The 17,855-nt window shown below is 43.0% G+C and overlaps 1 protein-coding gene across 3 annotated transcripts in view; it reads left to right on the top strand.

The window, feature by feature from the left end:
- Window positions 1-17,855, top strand: part of Akap7 (A-kinase anchoring protein 7) — a 138,269-nt gene that overhangs the window by 14,164 nt on the left and 106,250 nt on the right. For all 3 annotated transcript variants that reach the window (XM_052169739.1, XM_052169738.1, XM_052169740.1), the window contains 3 exons: window positions 1,239-1,378; window positions 12,945-13,081; window positions 17,619-17,779. In XM_052169739.1, coding sequence (XP_052025699.1) covers window positions 1,239-1,378; window positions 12,945-13,081; window positions 17,619-17,779 — 438 coding nt within the window. The remainder of the gene's footprint in view (window positions 1-1,238; window positions 1,379-12,944; window positions 13,082-17,618; window positions 17,780-17,855) is intronic.

Consider the following 17,855-nt stretch of genomic DNA (forward strand, 5'->3'; position numbering starts at 1 on the left):
AGGCTGGAGTTATCACAAACAAAGGAGTTTCAGTTGGGGAAGCGCCTCCATGAGATCCAACCGTGGGGCATTTTCTCAATTAGTGATCAAGGGGGGAGGGCCCCTTGTGGGTGGCACCAGCCCTGGGCTGGCATTCTTGGGTTCTATAAGAGAGCAGGCTGAGCAAGCCAGTAATAAACATCCCACCATGGCCTCTGACCTGCTTGAGTTCCAGTCCTGACTTCCTTTAGTGATGAACAGCTATGTGGAACTGTAAGCTGAATTAACCCTTTCCTCCCCAACTTGCTTCTTGGTCATGATGTTGTCTGCAGGAATAGAGACCCTGACTAAGACAATGTGCATGCAAGTAACTACGTTTTAGAAAAATTCTCTGACTTTTCCAGAGGTAACTGAGTTGTTTTAGTTTTTTCTTTTTAGAATCACTATGAGCTGATTATTTGATATAATTTACACTACTAAATTTGTTATTCAATTTGTTGCTCAAATGATGTCACCAATGGAAAGAATATAAGTTGACCTGACAGCCTGCCTGACTGATTCCCCTTGCGGACAGTTTAGATCATGAATGTCCACAGTGGCCCATGTATTAGGTCACCAGTGCTGCTGAGGGTGGTGGGACATTGTGCTAGGAGGAAGTGGGTTAGCAGGAGGGAGTTAGGTCACAGGGAACCGATGAAATAAATAAATAAACAAACACAAATAAGCCAACCAACAATCCGCCTCCCTAGTGCTAGAAAGACCATGATTTCAGATGTAGTGTCTAATACCTATAATCCTGAATTTGAGGGGCTAAGATAGGAGAATTGGTTTGCATAGCAAGATCCTTCCTCAGAATAAAAAACATAACAAAACAAAAACAATGGGGAAAAAAGGACAAGAACAACACCCTTTGGCTTGAGGCAGAGAATGCTTGTTAGTGCTGCCTTAAGTCACCACTGCCTCACCTGCTTTTTAAATAAAGTTTTATTGGGACACAGTTATAGCCTTTCATTGTTTTGTCAAAGCTGGATATCTGAAACATGGAGCCTCTGGTCTGTGAAGCCTAAACTGTTAATGATTATGTTCATCATGGAAGTGCTTGCTGACTCTTGCTTTATATTTGAAAATGACAATTATACAGTATTGTTGTTTATTACAGATACTGAACTTGTTCTTCCATTTAAGCTGGGTTATTGTTCCTTAAATGTGTGAGACACACACACACACACACTCTCTCTCTCTGCTCTTTTCTCCTCTAGTCCCTGATGCACCTCAAGGAAATCCAAAGAGAAGCAAAGAAAGTAGAGGCGACAGGAACGATCACGTGAAGAAGAGGAAAAAGGCCAAAAAAGATTATCAGCCCAACTATTTCCTGTCCATTCCAATCACCAACAAAAAGGTCAGGGTTTCTCAAGAACCTGTGTTTACTATGAAGTTTTATTCTAAACCGTCTTTAAAGAATATTATGTTTGTCAGATCACTTACTTCGTGGCTCTAATAATACTGGATAACATTTTAGAAGGACCATGTGAGGAAACTTCCCATTTAAGTTATAGAAAGTTGTTTACATAATAGCTTTGAAAAAAATTACTTAAATCATCACATTTGATGATAACAGGGCTAGACAGAAGCCACGCCGTTAGGAGACCAAATGGTAGACAGCTTCAGGGACTTCCTTGAAGACATGTGACTGTGACCAGAAGAAGCCAGGTCTTTTGTTTAGAATTGTTGCTTTTAGGATCCCCCGATGTGTTTAGATCGGAGGGTAGTCAGGTTGTGATTCCTGCCACCCCACTATCTTGATGTAAAAGCCCTACTCACGAGCCAAGCCAGGGTCCTCTCCAAAGCCTTGCTTAGTGTATTGGAGGAGCCTTTGGAATCCTAGAGCAGTGGCCACAAGCGGAAAGAGGCTCTGATGTCGCTTTGAGGATGGGAAGTGAAGCTTCTTGCTGCAAGTCCTTCATATGATGGGGGCCATTGGAACATCATTTCCCTAAACATTCCTCATTGTTGTGTAGGCTGCATATGCCTTGCTCAGAATGCTGAGTCAGGGATCTGGCACATTTGGGACTAGTTTGGATTTGTTGGTGGGATGTATGTACAAGATGAATCTTGGCATGAGATCCACATCTGAATAAGGAAGGTGTTTGCTTTTCCCGCTTTCCTTCTTCCCGTTTCCTGAAGGTAACTTAATGCGTGATGTCCAGTGCACCTGTGTCTTGACCAGTTTGTCACATGACATCAGGTGCGAAATTTTTTTCTTGCATTGAGGCAGTTCAGGTTTTAGAATTTTGGATTAGGAGCACTCAACCAATTGCATGTTAAAGTTGGTATGAATCTATTAAAATATGAAAAAATGTATAAACAGTAGAAAAATTGGACCAACCAGTGAACTCATAATGAGATTCTCTCTCTCTTTTTTTACAGATTTATTTATTATTTATTTTATGTATATGAGTACACTGTAGCTGTACAGATAGGTGTGAGCCATCATGTGGTTGCTGGGAATTGAATTCAGGACCTCTGCTCACTCTGGCCCAAAGATTTATATATTAGTATATGTAAGTATACTGTAGATGTCTTCAGATCCACCAGAAGAGGGTGTCAGATCTCTTTATGGATGGCTGAGAGCCACCATGTGGTTGCTGGGATTTGAACTCAGGACCTTTGGAAGAGCAGTCAGTGCTCTTAATCACTGAGCCATCTCTCCAGCCTGAGATTCTCTTAAGCTGGGCAGTGGTGGTACATGCCTTTAATCCCAGCACTTGGGAGCCAGAAGTAGGTGGATTTCTGAGTTTGAGGCCAGCCTGGTCTACAGAGTGAGTTCCAGGACAGCCAGGGATATACAGAGAAACCCTGTCTTGAAAACCAAAACAAACCAATCAAACAATATGTGTGTGTGTGTGTGTGTGTGCAGTGTGTGTGTGTGTGTGTTAACCTAAACTCTGAAGCAGCAACATGGGAATGAATTCACACGACATTTACAAGATAGCCTTTAAGACTTAGCATAAGGTTAAGTCAGATCTGATTTATATTATGATAATAGTAGCAAAATTACAGTATGAGGTAGCAGCAAAAATAATTGTATGGTTGGGAGTAACATGAGGAACTGTGTTAAAGGGTCGCAGTGTTAGGAAGGCTCAGAACTACTGGACTAGGCTCTCCATTAATGTTACTGAAAATCCAACCCAGGGCCATGGATTGCCAGGCAACTGCTCAATGGAAGAGTTAGACTCCCAGTCCTGCTTAGAATCTTTAGTTAAATACATACATATATACATACATACATACCATGTTGTGTTGGGTCACTCTAGGAAATACTCTGTCTTTGAGTCAGGGTCTAGTCAGAGAAAAGACACCATAAGAAGGAAAAAATGACCACAGATTTGCATTCTGGTCTCACTAGCTGTAATGTAGTCAGTCCTTGGAAATGTCTAGGTGATGCACAGATACTCACATTATCTGTAGATGCTGGAACATCGTCTGGGTTGTTTTCCTCTTGCTTTAGGACCGTGTGTGCACAGACATTAGGCAGGAGCAGGATGAGAACTTCTGCCATATTCGTGGGCAGCTGCACGTAAGCCGGGCCCCGAGGAATTCAAATGGTGGGCAGCTGGGGCAGCTTCCCTGAGGATGTGTGACTGTGACTTCCGGCTAGACGAGAAGCCTCGTCTTTGTCTGTTTTGATTTGTTGCTTGGACATCACTGCACTAACGTCTCTGTGTGTTGCACTGTGAGGGTCATCAGACTGTGACATCTGCCACCCCTGATGGCTCAGCAGGTGTCCCGTCCCCCCTCACTGCTTCAGGTGTGTCCCTTCTAAAGCTGTGTAGTTGGTAAAAAGAAAGACCTTCCCTTCCAGAGGAGGACGGCCAGTCTTTGCTAGGGTTTGAGAAGCTCGCATACCCCTGCTTGCCTCTCCAAGCAAGCTCTCAGCGTGATGGGTCTGCACTTCTGTGCTTTAACTGGGCGTTGGTTTGTTTTATTCATTGCACTTGTGACTGGACCTGGAGGGCCTGATAAGTATCAGGCACATGCTCTAACACTAAACTACATCCCCGGGATTCTTCCTACTGTTGGAATGAGAGCGGGCCTTACTCAGTTGTCTGAGCTCAGGAGGTGATTAGAGTTCTCCTTAAGCTTCTGTTCTTCCCTTCCATCCTAGGACATCTCTGTCTTCTTCCTGCCAATGCTTGGCTCCTCCCTTCCAGTGCGGGTTGGTGGGGGCAGGTGATGGGATGCAGCACGGGAAGAAGGGGGCCACTGGAATAAGGCAGCAAAGCCTTTTTATCCTCACTGGGATTTGGTCCACAGGGGATATGGGAGGAAGGATGATGGAGTCCCGTTCATAGACCTGGTAGCCTGCCACTGCCTTACAAACTCCACTGGTGCAGGTGACTAGATTATTAGAGTTTTAGCTTCTTCGGGGGGATAACACTAACCTCGAGTGCTCATTTTCCAGTCCCCATGCTAAACACAACAGCCACCTGCTTGCCTCAGGCTTTCCCCATTGACAGTGGGGGTAGAGCTCTACTTCTGATTCAGTTCTTCAAAGACTTTGCTAGCTGGGCAGTGGTGGCGCATGCCTTTAATCTCAGCACTTGGGAGGCAGAGGCAGGCAGATTTCTGAGTTCGAGGCCAGCCTGGTCTACGGAGTGAGTTCCAGGACAGCCAGGGCTGTACAGAGAAACCCTGTCTTGAAAAACAAAACAGAAACAAACAAAAAGCAAAACAACAACAAAAAAGACTTTGGTGTTCTGTTCTTCTCCACGTCTGTCCTTTCTGTCCAAGCCTCTCTTGCCCTCTTGACCAGGTCACCTTTCTATTCTCATTCAATCCCTCAGTTAAAGGTCTTTATAGATTCTGGTTGTCACTTGTCTCTCTTGCAGTTTTCCCCCCAACAGTGTGTCTGCTGGTGTTCTAGACTGGTGCTCTCTGGGAGTCGGTGCATGCATTTGCATACACAGACCCAGCCCCCACTGTCATTTCAGGGATCCGAAGAGCACCTCCACCATACCAAGCCCTGATGGGAACTCCTTTGTCTTTAAGCATGGTGCTGAGGGTTGAACCTGGGTCCTCACATTATGATAAGGAAATGTTTCAGTCCCAGCCCCCAAAGTCCTAAAAATAATACATACAAATGCTTATTTCATAATGTAATGTCAATAGTAAATTATTTTAGATGGGGGTCGGGTGGTTTATAACTGTGGGAAATGCAGCTTAATTTAATCCTGCTGTCTTGGGAGACTTTTAGGGAGCAGTAAGTTTTTCAAACTTATACAGGACTATGGAGAGAAAAGTATGAGCATTGGCTAGGAATAGGACTTTATGTATCAGAGCTTTCACTAAGCCTTTTCTGTTTGTTTTAAAGTATCTAATTAACGTTCGTTTTCTTTTTAACCTACTTAGGAGGCTGAGAAGGGAGGCCTGGGAAAGAAGGCCCGTTTGCCACATTGTTTCAATGGAAGAATGTATTCCAAGTTCCAGTTTAGTGACCTGCAAAGCACTCTTGGAAGCCAGTGCATTCACAATGAGTTGCTCTACTTTTGGCCTCAGCTTCTTGGCACCCAGTTTTAAAGAAAAAAAAAGAAAAAAAAAAAAGAAAGCATTCAGAATTATAAGGTTCTTTGATTTTTAAACATGTTTTTAGTAGTTTGGAATTTTTCATTATGGAAATTTTTCATTTCATATCTATTTTTTCTTCCAGAAATCAGATCGGAAATTAGATTAGAAAATAAACTAGAATTGCAGCAAGTTAATGTCCCAACCGTAGTCTAGGAGCACATGTGTTGCAGTTAACGTGCAGTTACCATGTTAATTTAAAAAGAAGGAAAAAGTTGATGACTTACAGTGAAGCTTGTTTCCATGGCTACGGCCGTATATTTATGTACCTGGCTGTTGCCCATGTGTGGTGTTCTGAGCGTCCATGTGAGAGATAGTCTGCTTTTGGTTTCTCCCTAACAAAGGATCTGAGATTGACTCGTGCTGGCCTTGACTGGTTTTACTTTTGGGCCTCTTGCGAGGCCCCGAATCCTCTTCATGCATGGAGCCTGTGGTGGAGCCAAACTGCTTTCCTTCTGGCAGAAAGAAAGAGGATTGAACTGGGCTACAGAAATCCCTTCAGTGATCCAGTGACAGCTCACTAGGCGCGCCAAGAGTCACTGCTCCAAAGCTCCACCCTGGCCGCTGATGCAGGGGGACATTCATGACCCAAATTGTTGCAAACGCATCCCCAAAGATCCCTGAAAGGCTCCAAAGTCAGAAGCTGCTGAAATGAGGAGGAAACTAATGTTTAAATAAGTTCTTTTTGTATGCTAATGTACAAATTTCCTTCAGGACTTTTAGAAGTGTTTGCCAACTGTGGTTCTTCATTTTGTAATGCGAAAGTTGCTACTCTTAATGCACGAACGGAAGACTAGTGAATTCAGTCCTAAAATAGTCAAGTACTTGAAGTCTTCCTTATACTAAGCACTTGGTAAAGAACACTTGGGTTTGTGGCTAATTTTTTTTTTTTTTTTACTTTTATTCCAGTATTGCTGTTTTATTAGTTATTCAAATAATTTTTCTGGTTGTTGACAATCAAGAAAAGTGAGAGTATTTAGTGTTCTCTCCTCTGTGTGTGTGTGTGTGGGGGGGGGTATTTTGCTTGTATGCATGTATATACTATATGAATGTCCAGTGCCCTTCGAGGCCAGAAGAGGGCCTCGGGTCTCCTGGGACTGGGGTCGCTGGTGACTGTGAGCTGCCATGTGAGTTCTGGGATTCCGATTCAGGTCCTCTGGAGGAGCAACCAGCCCCCCCCCCCCCCAACCTCTGAGTTATATCTCTCTAGCCTCCTAGAGTATTTAGCTACAAAGAAAAGTTCAGTAGCAGGTATGTCAAGTGTACTTTTCTTCCTTGACTTAGAAATCAAACCTAGGTCAGTCATCTTGTGTACTAGACAAGTACACTACCAGTAAGCTACATCCAAACTCCTGGATAGCACACTAATAGAATTCTAGTAACTCTGAAAGGGGCAACAGATTTAGCAATGATACAATGTTACAAGGTGAGGTCAAAGACATTCCTTTACTGCGCACTAGAATATAACTTTTGTCTCTTTTGGAGAGGCATGCTAATTTATACCATTTAGAAACGAATGCATGTATTGAGTCAACTGGAATGTTTCAAAGCTTTAAAGATGCATTTTCTAATTGCATTACTTTAGGCATGAGGACCCTGGCTTAGTGGGAATATTTAATAGTTGGGCATCTGCTTTTCTGTTAATTCAATGAGCAGAATATTTAAGAGTTCTGAAAAGGTTTATCTGTAGAAGTTTCTTTTAATGCCATTTTAAAATTTGACTGTTAGTATTAGGTTTGAAAATATACTTGGTGCCGTTGCACTAGTGGTGGGGGACTATGGAGATGGAGAAGGTTTACTGGTGTTGTAGAATTTTAAACAGTGACTGTAAAGAAATTGGTTTCTGTTCATTGTATACAGTTAAGATGCTGGAGTGTTTTTTCTTGTCTTTTAAAGATTGTGATTAGGAGTAAAAAGCACTTAAAATGTCTTAAGATGATATTAGGGAATCTATAAATTAATTGGAAGCATCAAAGCATAGTTAGAAACTCATTGCTTGATTAGATTAGCTTTTAGATTTTCATAGGTTTGAACTTAATCCTATAGTACGAACGCTATGTGGCTTCACGGAAATAATAAGCCTTCAAAGCATTTTACAATTTTTCATTTTTAGTTTCACAATTTGTGGATAATTCAAAGGCACAAATGGCCTAAAACCATCTCACATTGTAAGACATTGCAGTAAATGCTGAAGATGTATATAGGGCCAACTCTGTGTGACCTAAAGCATGTTCCTGGTTATCTCCCAATAGAGAAGGTTCTGGCACATTTTTTGTAAGTTCATATAAAGTGTGTACTTTCAGGAAGAAATTTGAACCAGAGAAACCTCTCTATAATCTCTTAGTTGCTATTTTAGGGAACCCTTGGATTGACTTTCCTCTTTTGGATGAGAAGGAAATTCCTCCTGTGGTCAGCTCGTGACCTGAGCAATGGTCCTATTCTTTTTTGGGGGGGGCGGGGGTTTGGATTTTTTTTTTTCAAGACAGGGTTTCTCTGTGTAGTCCTGGCTGTCCTGGAACTCACTCTGTAGACCAGGCTAGCCTGGAAGTCAGAAATCTGCCTGCCTCTGCCTCCCAGAGTGCTGGGATTACAGGCGTGCACCACCACCGCCCATCGGACCATTCTTGATAGATCTGAACATTTTCTATGGTGGTGGTTTTGTGTGTGTGTGCATGTGTGTTGGTCAAGTATGTGCTGGAGGAGAACTGGGTTGCTTCCTATCCTGTTTTGGCAGGGACATTGTATTGGATCCTCTCCATATTAATCAGCAGATTTTCTCATGAATTGCAGGGCTGATAATGTAATGCCGGAAATAAGACGAACCTTTAGTGGTCTCACTTTGCATTCAGTCTGTGTGTCCTGCTGATCATTAAAGGGAAAAAAAATACCGGCTTCCATCAGGTCTACCAGTGTGAACTATTTAGAACCTGCCAGCACATCAGATAGCAGTGCTGGGTTCAGAACCACCCACTGTCTTGGAATTAGTTTCACGTATTGCAGAAAACTCTTAGACAAGCCCTTTGCTTCCTAAGCCAGGTTTTTACTCTGGCAGGATTGGAGTGCTAAAGGCATCTGTTTGTGAGGCAAGTGTGTACAGCTTTGGGAGTTTGGGGCAGTTGAGGCAATGGCCAGTCTACTTGGATGTTTATATCTTTACCTGGTGCTCATTGAGGAGGAAACCCTCAAGTGACGGACGGGATAGGGATAGGGATAGGGAAAGGCGGTGCAGTGCAGGCCGGGGTGGGAGCTGGGGGGTGGGAGAGGGGGGACCTGGAGGAAACACGTTTCAGAGGTGGCTGAGTTTCTATTTTATCACTTTCTGTTTGGGAGGAGCAGAGTGGCCCTCGCACTCCAGAGGGTCAAGGGATCCTGGAATTAACTTCTGCTCCAGAGAGAAGTCACATGCACCATCACTTAGATGGAAGATAAACATTGCTGAGACTGGTGCAGAAGACCCAGGAACTGGTTAGATGGACTCTCTGGACTTGATTTGAATACCAGCCTCCCCAAATGAAACACTTTCTTTAAGTGGTTTGTTGGTTTGTTAGAGCGTATAGCAGGGAAGATGGGTTTTGCTTTCCCAAGACAGTGTGTGTATGTGTGTCCCCTGCCCCTGCTTTCCCGTTGAGTCTAATCTGAGCTTGCCCATGGTTATTGAAGCGTGTTAGTGGAAGTAATGAAACGGTCTAGTGGAACGTCTTCAGTGTGGACCTTTATTTCAATAGTCGAGACTCGAGGGGCCACTTGATGAAGTGTCTATGCCAAAACATGGTTTCTTTGGAACCGGTAGCATACTGGGCAGTCTTTCTCTTCAGTGCCACTCTATAATGGTGATAGAAATCTTATTAGGTACAGGGCTTCTTGGATTAGGACTGCTTGAGATGAGACTTAGAGATCAGCTTCTCAGTCTTCATTCCTGTAGCTTTTTTTTTTTTTAGTCATCTGGATTATTTTTCTTGTTTATTTATTTATTTATCTATCTATCTATTTTTATGGTATCCATTTTTATTAGATATTTGCATTATTTACATTTCAAATGGTATCCCCTTTCCTAGTTACCCCTCTGAAAATCCCCCTATCTCCTCCCCATCCAATTTCCTGACTTGCATTCCCTGATTCTGGGGAATTGAGCTTTCACAGGTCCAATGTCCTCTCCTCTCACTGATGTCTGACATGATCATCTTCTGTTACATATGTAGCTGGAGCCGTGGGTCCCTCTATGTGTACTCTTTGGTTGGTGGTTTAGTCCCTGGGAGCTCTGGGGGTATTGGTTGGTGAATATTATTGTTCCTTCTGCAGGGTATTTATTTATTTTTATTATTGCATTTTATTTAAGTTGTTGTGTATGTATGTGTGAGTGTATTTGTGTGTGTGTGAATGTTTGTTTATGTGTATGTGTGTTTATGTATATGTATGCATATGAGGTAGGTGTGTGTGTTTGTATGTGTGTGTGTGAATATATGTGAGTGTATGAGTGTGTATGTGTGTGTGAGTGACTGTGTGTGAGTGTATATATGTGTATGTGCATGTATGTATATATATGCATATGAGGTGTGTGTGAATGTGTGTGGAGTGAGTGTATATATGTATATGTATGTGTGTTTGTGTGTGAATGTGAGTGAGTATATATATGTGTATGTATGCATATGAGTGTGTGTGTGTGTGTGTGCACTTCTGGTGACCAGAGGATGACTTGTAGGAGTCAATTCTCCTTTTCCACAGAGTGGATCATGGGGATTGAGCTCAGGCATCAGGGCTAGCCTCAGGTACCTGTGCTCACTGAGTGAGCTGGTCCTCGTCTTATCACTGAGTGAGCTGGTCCTGTTCTTTTAAACTGCCGGGCTGTGGTTCAATCTTACGTTTCTCTGCAGGTCACTGAGCCCTCTGACAAACATTCATAAAAGTCATTTCAGTACTCCTAAGAAATACTCCTGCTTCGGGTCTGGTTAACTTTGGTGTGTGATTTTTTTTTTTTTTTTTTTTTTTTTTTTTACAATTTCTTTGTAGTAACAAAGTTGATAGAATTTTAAAAAAAAATACTCAAGCTGTGTTTTAATGAAAACGTTTAACAAGTGAGATTGCTACTCTGGCACTGTCATCAGAGGGTGACTCATCTGTCCCCCCCGCCCCCTTCTATGCCCGAGTGGTAGACCATTCAGTCTTCCATGGGCAGACAATGGAAATAGTTTGGACAGGTCTTTCTGCTGTTTGTCAGGTCCCTAGAAGCAGTTTTTAAAGATCTGGTCTTTGTTTTGCTCAGGTGTATACCACCTGCTGGACCTGCAGTGGACCTGATGCCTTCCTTAATTTGGTTCCTCAGTGTCCCTGGAGGTCACTGGAGTCTCCTTTGGGTGCCATTTTGCCACTAAACTCTTAGACTAGAGGTTCTTGGCCTTTCTACCTCTGTATCCTTTCAATACAGCTCCTCATGTTCTGGTAGCCCCCAACTGTAGAATTACTTTTCTTGTTACTTCGTTACTTTACAACTTTAGTTTTGCTATTGTTATGAGCCATAATATAAGTTTTGATTTGCAGATGATCTTAGACATCCCCTGTGAAAGGGTCATTCTACCCCAAAAGGGCCTGCCAATCACAGGTTGAGAACAGCTGTCCTAGACGAAAATCTAAGTTTGAGTGTGGAGCAGTTTGTGAATTGGGGAAAGTAGACTTAAAGGGGGGCCAGCCTTCCAGTTTCCTTGTGTTGTGGGCAGGTATTTATAGGCAAAGGGCAGAAGTCAAAAGAAATTGGTTGTACTTACAAAGTTGCCTTTGATGGTTTACCTTGTTGGAATACCCTAGTCATGTCATCACTGTGGTAATTAGATACTTATGCTTGGCCGAGGTCAGTTTATATTTCTGTATAACAAAACCAGCAACGACTAGAAATGACTCTCGTCAAATTTTGCTTATTTCTTTTCCATCTGAGCAAAGTTGAGGCTAAAATCTCCTTGGACAATTTTTAAAAAATTCTTTGTATGCACTGGTGTTTTGCTTGCATGTGTCTGGGTGAGGGTGTCAGATTCCCTGAACCTGCATTTGCAAGACAGTTGTGAGCTGCTATGTGGATGCTGGGAACCGAACTTGGGTCCTCTGGGAGAACAACCAGTGCTCTTAACTGCGGAGCCACCTTTCCAGACCCTCCTTGGACAATTTTAAGGCTATGTTGTTTTCACTTTACCAGGGTTCATGGAGATAGGGTGGGATATAGGAGGTGGGGAACGGCCTTCCTGAGCGAGATAGGTTTTATTCAGACAATAGAAGTACAGTTGAACTTTGTAACAAGAGGCGGTGGTAAGGTCAATGGGTGAATCATTGCTAAGAGGAAACATGCGGCTTTGGCAGAACTGTGGCTGGAGGCAGGCGGCAGGGAAGGCGGTCAGGGTCAGGGGGCCAGGGATGGGAGATTTTTCTCCAAAGGGACTCCACAGCTTCTTACTCAAGGATCTGCAGGGACAAAGAGAGCCCATGGGTCCAATTAAGCATAGGACTTGGAGGCTGGTGCAGGGAGAAAGTCTAGGACTCTGGATGGTGTCTTCTGATTGGCTCAGTGCATCCTATGGATGGATAACGCGACCATTGTTCCGGATAACACAGACACTCCAGAATCAGAACAGCCCGCTATCCTCATGACCCCCTCCCCCATCCCTGCCTTTTCTGTTTTGTTTCACTGGATGCCGCTTCTATTGCTAGCACAGCCTTCCCTTTCTCTCAGTAATTCTGTCGTCCGGAGGCTTTTATGAATTCTTGGCGGCCTTTCTCCATGGTTATGCTCCGCCCCTCACAAGTTAGGAAAAGATGGCCGCAATCATTCTCATTGGAATTCCTCCGATCCTAGAGAACCATAAGAAGCAGCAAGGAATAGATCCAACACGTTTACTGTGGGACAAGTAAATATTACTTCTAACAGAAATGGAATGCTGTCTGCTGATTTGACCTTTCTGTGGAAGAATAAAGCTTTTCTCTCAGGAATGTTCATAATTAGTGAGTCAGATCCATATTACAAGGGCACATTTCGAAAGGAATGTGTGACCACAGGGAGTTTTCCCACTCAGTCAGTGACTCAGTCTGCAAAGGAAGAGCGTTGAGCTCAATGCTTGTAAGACGGACAAGCATTTCTGCTTTTCTCTGTTTATATATCATACTAAGCGTCCAAAGCTGTCTAGCAAGTGTGGGAACAACTGAACAACTGCATGTTTATTTAGTTAGGACATCTCAGCTTCACTTTAATTTTGGTAGTTCGATGCTTATTTTTCTTACTGATTTAAATTTTCCCTTACAACTTTTTCTTAAGTCTCTCTCTTTCTCCTTTTTTTTTTTTTAAAAATATATATGTGTGCGATTAGATTACAGCTGGAATCAAAGTCTTGCAAAATTCGATACTACAACAGGATAAGCAACTGAGCAAAGCCATGGTCGGCGACGGCTCCTTTCATATTACCTTGCTAGTGATGCAGTTATTAAATGAAGATGACGTAAGCACGTGAGTACCGTCTTCCCTGCATATTGCTTTCCGAATTATTACTCCCCTGTGAGCAGGCATGGCAAGCCTGAATGAGGTAGTCTTCATCCCGACTACTGTGACTGTTCGTCAATGCAGACAGGGTCTTTAGTTCTTATTTTATATAACGTGGACCAGCCTCAAACTTGATGTGTCAGATGTGGCCCTGGACTTGTGACCTTCTGGCTTCTGTTGACTAACTGCTGAAGTTAAGACACATTCCACTACACTCTGGTTCCATACTTTTAATCAAAATGGGTTTTTTTTCACTCCATTGTCATCAGTGGTATTCCTTGGTGACACAGATTTAGTGCCTCTGTTAATTATTTAGAACACTCTGGTGTCTGCTGCTTGAGCCAAAGTCAGACTCTAGGTGAAGATTCAGGAGCTCTGGCAGAGGCACCCGGTCTTAGCACCCTGGCTTATGCCTGTCATCCCAGTGAACGGCATAAGCAAAAGCCCTTCCCATGTGCCAGCGGCGGCACTTACTCCTAACTGTCTGTCATCGGAGCTGTTACTTTCCTGGGGCGGGGTGGACAACTTCTGGTTCACTTTGCCCCAGTCATTCTTAGGTCCGTGGTATTCCATTCCATGCCTCTGTCCCACATTCCACAGAAGGTTGACTGTAAGTCACTGATTGCTGGGGTGGGGCATTCCTTGCAGTCTCTCCTATGGCATTTGATGTATTAAGTTCAGTCTTGGACTCTTTGGAAAACCAAAGCCAGGATGAACAAAAGATTATTCCCGTTTCTGCCTCGACCCATATGGCTCCTGAGGGAATGAAGAAAAGGCTTGAGTTGAGAAGAGGGTGAGGAAAAGATAGAATAAGAGAGGAAAAGAGAATGCATTAGTAATTCACGATTGGCCGCATTATGATGAATGTAGTTAAGGTCTCGGCACAGTAGACCCTTGTGTGGCAGCCAGGAGTCTTCTGATCTTTATGAGCTTCAAGGATGGAGAGAATTACTTGCTTTATTTCAGCTTATCAATATATCAATCATAATAAAAAACCAAATGCTTTGATGCTTCTCAAGGAGGACAAACCAGAGATGTGCCACAGAAAACCACAGATGTGCCACAGAAAACCACAGATGTGCCACAGAAAACCACAGATGTGCCACAGAAAACCACAGATGTGCCACAGAGCGAGACTAGTTGGGCAGAGTCTCACCCTGTGTGATGAATTGGTCAGTAGTGCTAGCTGTCCTACCTTATCAGTTGTCAGGGTTCTCTGAGAAGAGAGCAGGTCCGATGTGAGCACACAAATACCCATTCCCCGTCTGTCCAGGTAGATACAGCTGCTTGCGTAGAGGTTCGTTTTCAGAACTGGCTGACATATTTGTGAGTTTCAGTAAGTCTGAAATCTACTGGGAATATTGATAGGCAGGGGAGCCAGGGGAGTTTGTGTTCTGGGCTCAATCCTAAGGCAGTCTGGGGATAGAATTCCTTCGACCCCAGGAGTCAACCTCTCAGGGTTTCAGCTGATTTCACGAAGCCTGCCAACAACTGGAGAAGCAGAGCTGTCAGCTTGTGAGAGATAGTGTGGTTCAAGGTGTGCCTTCGGCCTGGGCATCTGAAAAATGGATGGCATTTTCTGGGGACACAATTTTTTTGTGAATGATTTTTTAAGTACCACTAGCCTAACTTTTTTTTTCATCTCGTGTTATATAGTATGTTAGCTCTCTGGATTATCAGATCCTAGTCCATATTCCCTTTTATTCTTCAGAGTTTAGGATCTTGGGCTGGAGAGATGGCTTAGTGGTTAAGAGCACTGACTGCACTTCCAGAGGTCCTGAGTTCAATTCCTAGCACCTACCTGGTGGCTCACAACCATCTGTAATGGGATTCAATGCCCTCTTCTGGTGTATTTGAAAATAGCAACAGAGCCGGGCAGTGGGAGTGCACACCTTTAATCCCAGCACTTGGGAGGCAGGTGGATTTCTGAGTTCGAGGCCAGCGTGGTCTACAGAGTGAGTTCCAGGATAGCCAGGGCTACACAGTGAAATCCTGTCTCAAAAAACAAAACTCAAAAAAGCAAACAACAACAACAAAAACCAAAAGTAAAAAAATGAATGCAAATCTTTAAAAAAATAGCAACAGTGTGTTCATATACATTAAATAAATACATCTTTAAAAAAAGTCTAGCATCTTATTTTAGGGTTTAGTCAATAGATTGGATGTTGACTATATCCAACAGACATTTTTAAAATCATGAATTGGCCAGGCAGTGGTGGTGCATGCCTGTAATCCCAGCACTCTGGGAGGCAGAAGCAGCGGATTTCTGAGTTCGAGGCCAGCCTGGTCTACAGAGTGAGTTCCAGGACAGTCAGGGCTACACAGAGAAACCCTGTCTCAGAAAAAAAAAAAGTAAATTAAAATCATCAATTGGTTTTGGTAGCTATCATATAAGGTCCTTTTGTGTCTTCACAGTGTAGAAGAAGTAGAAATATTTTAGGCTAAAGCAGCCATCGATTGATAAGATATTCGTCCTATCTTAGTTTGAATATAAACTGTCCTGAACTCAGCTTCAGAATTCTGTCTTGTTATGGATATGCTCATTTTAAAAAAGCCCTTATTTAAGTTAAAGAATAAATTTAGATATAAAGAAGTCTTTTACAAATCACTCGTGAGAAGACATCCCACTTTTAGAAGGATCTGATAGTAATGCTTCCGAAGACACCCTCGGTTCCTTCTTCTTCTGGATCAATAGCATCTCATTAGGTAAATACTTTGCTTACACCGCCAGACAACTGGAAGCCGGCACTGTTTAGGCCACCTGTTTCCTTTTCTGGGGCTCTGTAGCGTCATCACTTCGGGGAAGTCTCAGTCTCTCCTCATGGCCCGCCTTAGCTTGTAGGTTATGGTTCCGTGGAACTTGGAATATAAGTGGATATCTTGTATTCACTCCCTCAGTTTATTGTATATGTGTGAGTGTCTGCGATCATGTGCTTCCTCTCACAGAACTCAGCGAAGGGCAGCGTTGCATTCTGAGTGTGTCTGCCCCCCATGGCTGTGAATACAATTAGGGGACACCCGACTTCAGAGGTAGCCGTGGAGGTGCAGGGAGAAATGCTGACATGTAAAGGCGGTGCTACAACGTCACGTCGTCTCTGCATCACGGCTGAAGTGTGCGAGTGGGGTCCTCCAGAGCTTGGGTGTGAAGATTAATTTAGGAATACAAAAACACTACAGAAATCTGTGTTTCACATATTTGTCTGCTGAACAGGATGATTCGATGGCAGGTTTGTTAGGAGAGTTTAAAAATCCTCTCCAAATGGCCTGTGTTCGTTCCCTTTTTAAGGAATTGCTGCCCTCTAGTGAGCGTTTAATTTTTTCTTTTTTTCTTTTTTTTTATTCGATATATTCTTTATTTACATTTCAAATGATTTCCCCTATGATAAGGTACACCTACCAGAATTCTTTTCAAGATGGAAGTGATTGACCGTAAGTGTAGGGACCGTGCACAATTTGCTAGTATCTGACCCAAAGTAAGAAGAGCAATGAAGATCTGAAACACAAAGCGACCATAGATGAACATGGGCTAACCAGCTCTAACAAATCCAGTTTTAAAAAAAGCTTATCGCAAAGACTGTTGTATTTTGAGAGAGAATGTTTATTTCAGTTTTAGTTGCGTGCACTGCAGTGAATCCTGTTTTTGTTTTTGTTTTTTACCTAGGACTTGGGCTGGAGACATGGTATGGTTGGTAGAGTGCGTGCCTGCTCTGTCAGACACAGCCTGGGTTCGATACTGGGCACCATGTGTGCCTGTCACCCTGACATCTGGGAAGTGGCAGCAGGGTGGCCACAAATTCAGAACCGTCCTTCCATACGCAAGAACCTGCCTCAAACCCCACTCCTGGAAACAAAAACAAACAGAAATTTAATATTCCTCACAACCTAGCAAAGTTCTTGTGTGTGGTAGGTTGGTTTGGGACATAGCATTAGTAAAAAAAATTAGTAAAAATATAGTTGTAATTCTTTCTCTACCCCGGAGGGTACTGGAGATTGAATCTAGGACCTCACGCACAGTAGGCAGGTGCTCTATAACTGAGCTATGTATGTAGCACTTTGAGTTATTCTCATAAGGTTTTCTTGGTTAGCAATTTATTATTTGATTGTTTATTTTGAATCAAGGTCTTATTATACTCCACTACTGTGGTTCAGGTTGGCCTCAAACTCAAATTTGCTGTCCGCCTGCCTCAGCCTCCAGGGTGCCATGTTTACAGGTGTGTACTACCACATCTGACTTAGAAGTTTCTTGATGGATAATGAAATACTATCTTCTTTTTTGTCTGTAATAGTAATTATAACTAGGAAAAGACTTAAGTCAGTCCCATAGCTGTCCAAAGATTAATATTGGTTTTTAACCAGAGGTTAGATTTAAACAATATTTTGAACTTTGAAACAATTATTATAATATACAGTTTATCTTTAAAAAATTGAATTTCTTTATTCCCTATTTATTTATTTTTTCTATTTTTGTCTTTTATTGTGTTGCTGAAATGTCGTCTCTCACTAGCGGTACCGATGCGCTTTTGGAACTGAAGCCATTCGTTGAGGAGATCCTTGAAGGGAAACACTTGACTTTGCCCTTCCAAGGGATTGGCACTTTCCAGGGTCAGGTTGGCTTCGTGAAGCTGGCAGACGGAGACCATGTCGGCACGCTCTTGGAGATAGCAGGTAAGACAGGCGGCGCCGCACTCAGGAAACCTCACAGGTGTCTTTGCCAGTGGCCCTCGTGGAGACCTGGCATCTT

This window comes from Apodemus sylvaticus, chromosome 23 (assembly GCF_947179515.1).
Source record: "Apodemus sylvaticus chromosome 23, mApoSyl1.1, whole genome shotgun sequence".
Taxonomy (NCBI): domain Eukaryota; kingdom Metazoa; phylum Chordata; class Mammalia; order Rodentia; family Muridae; genus Apodemus; species Apodemus sylvaticus.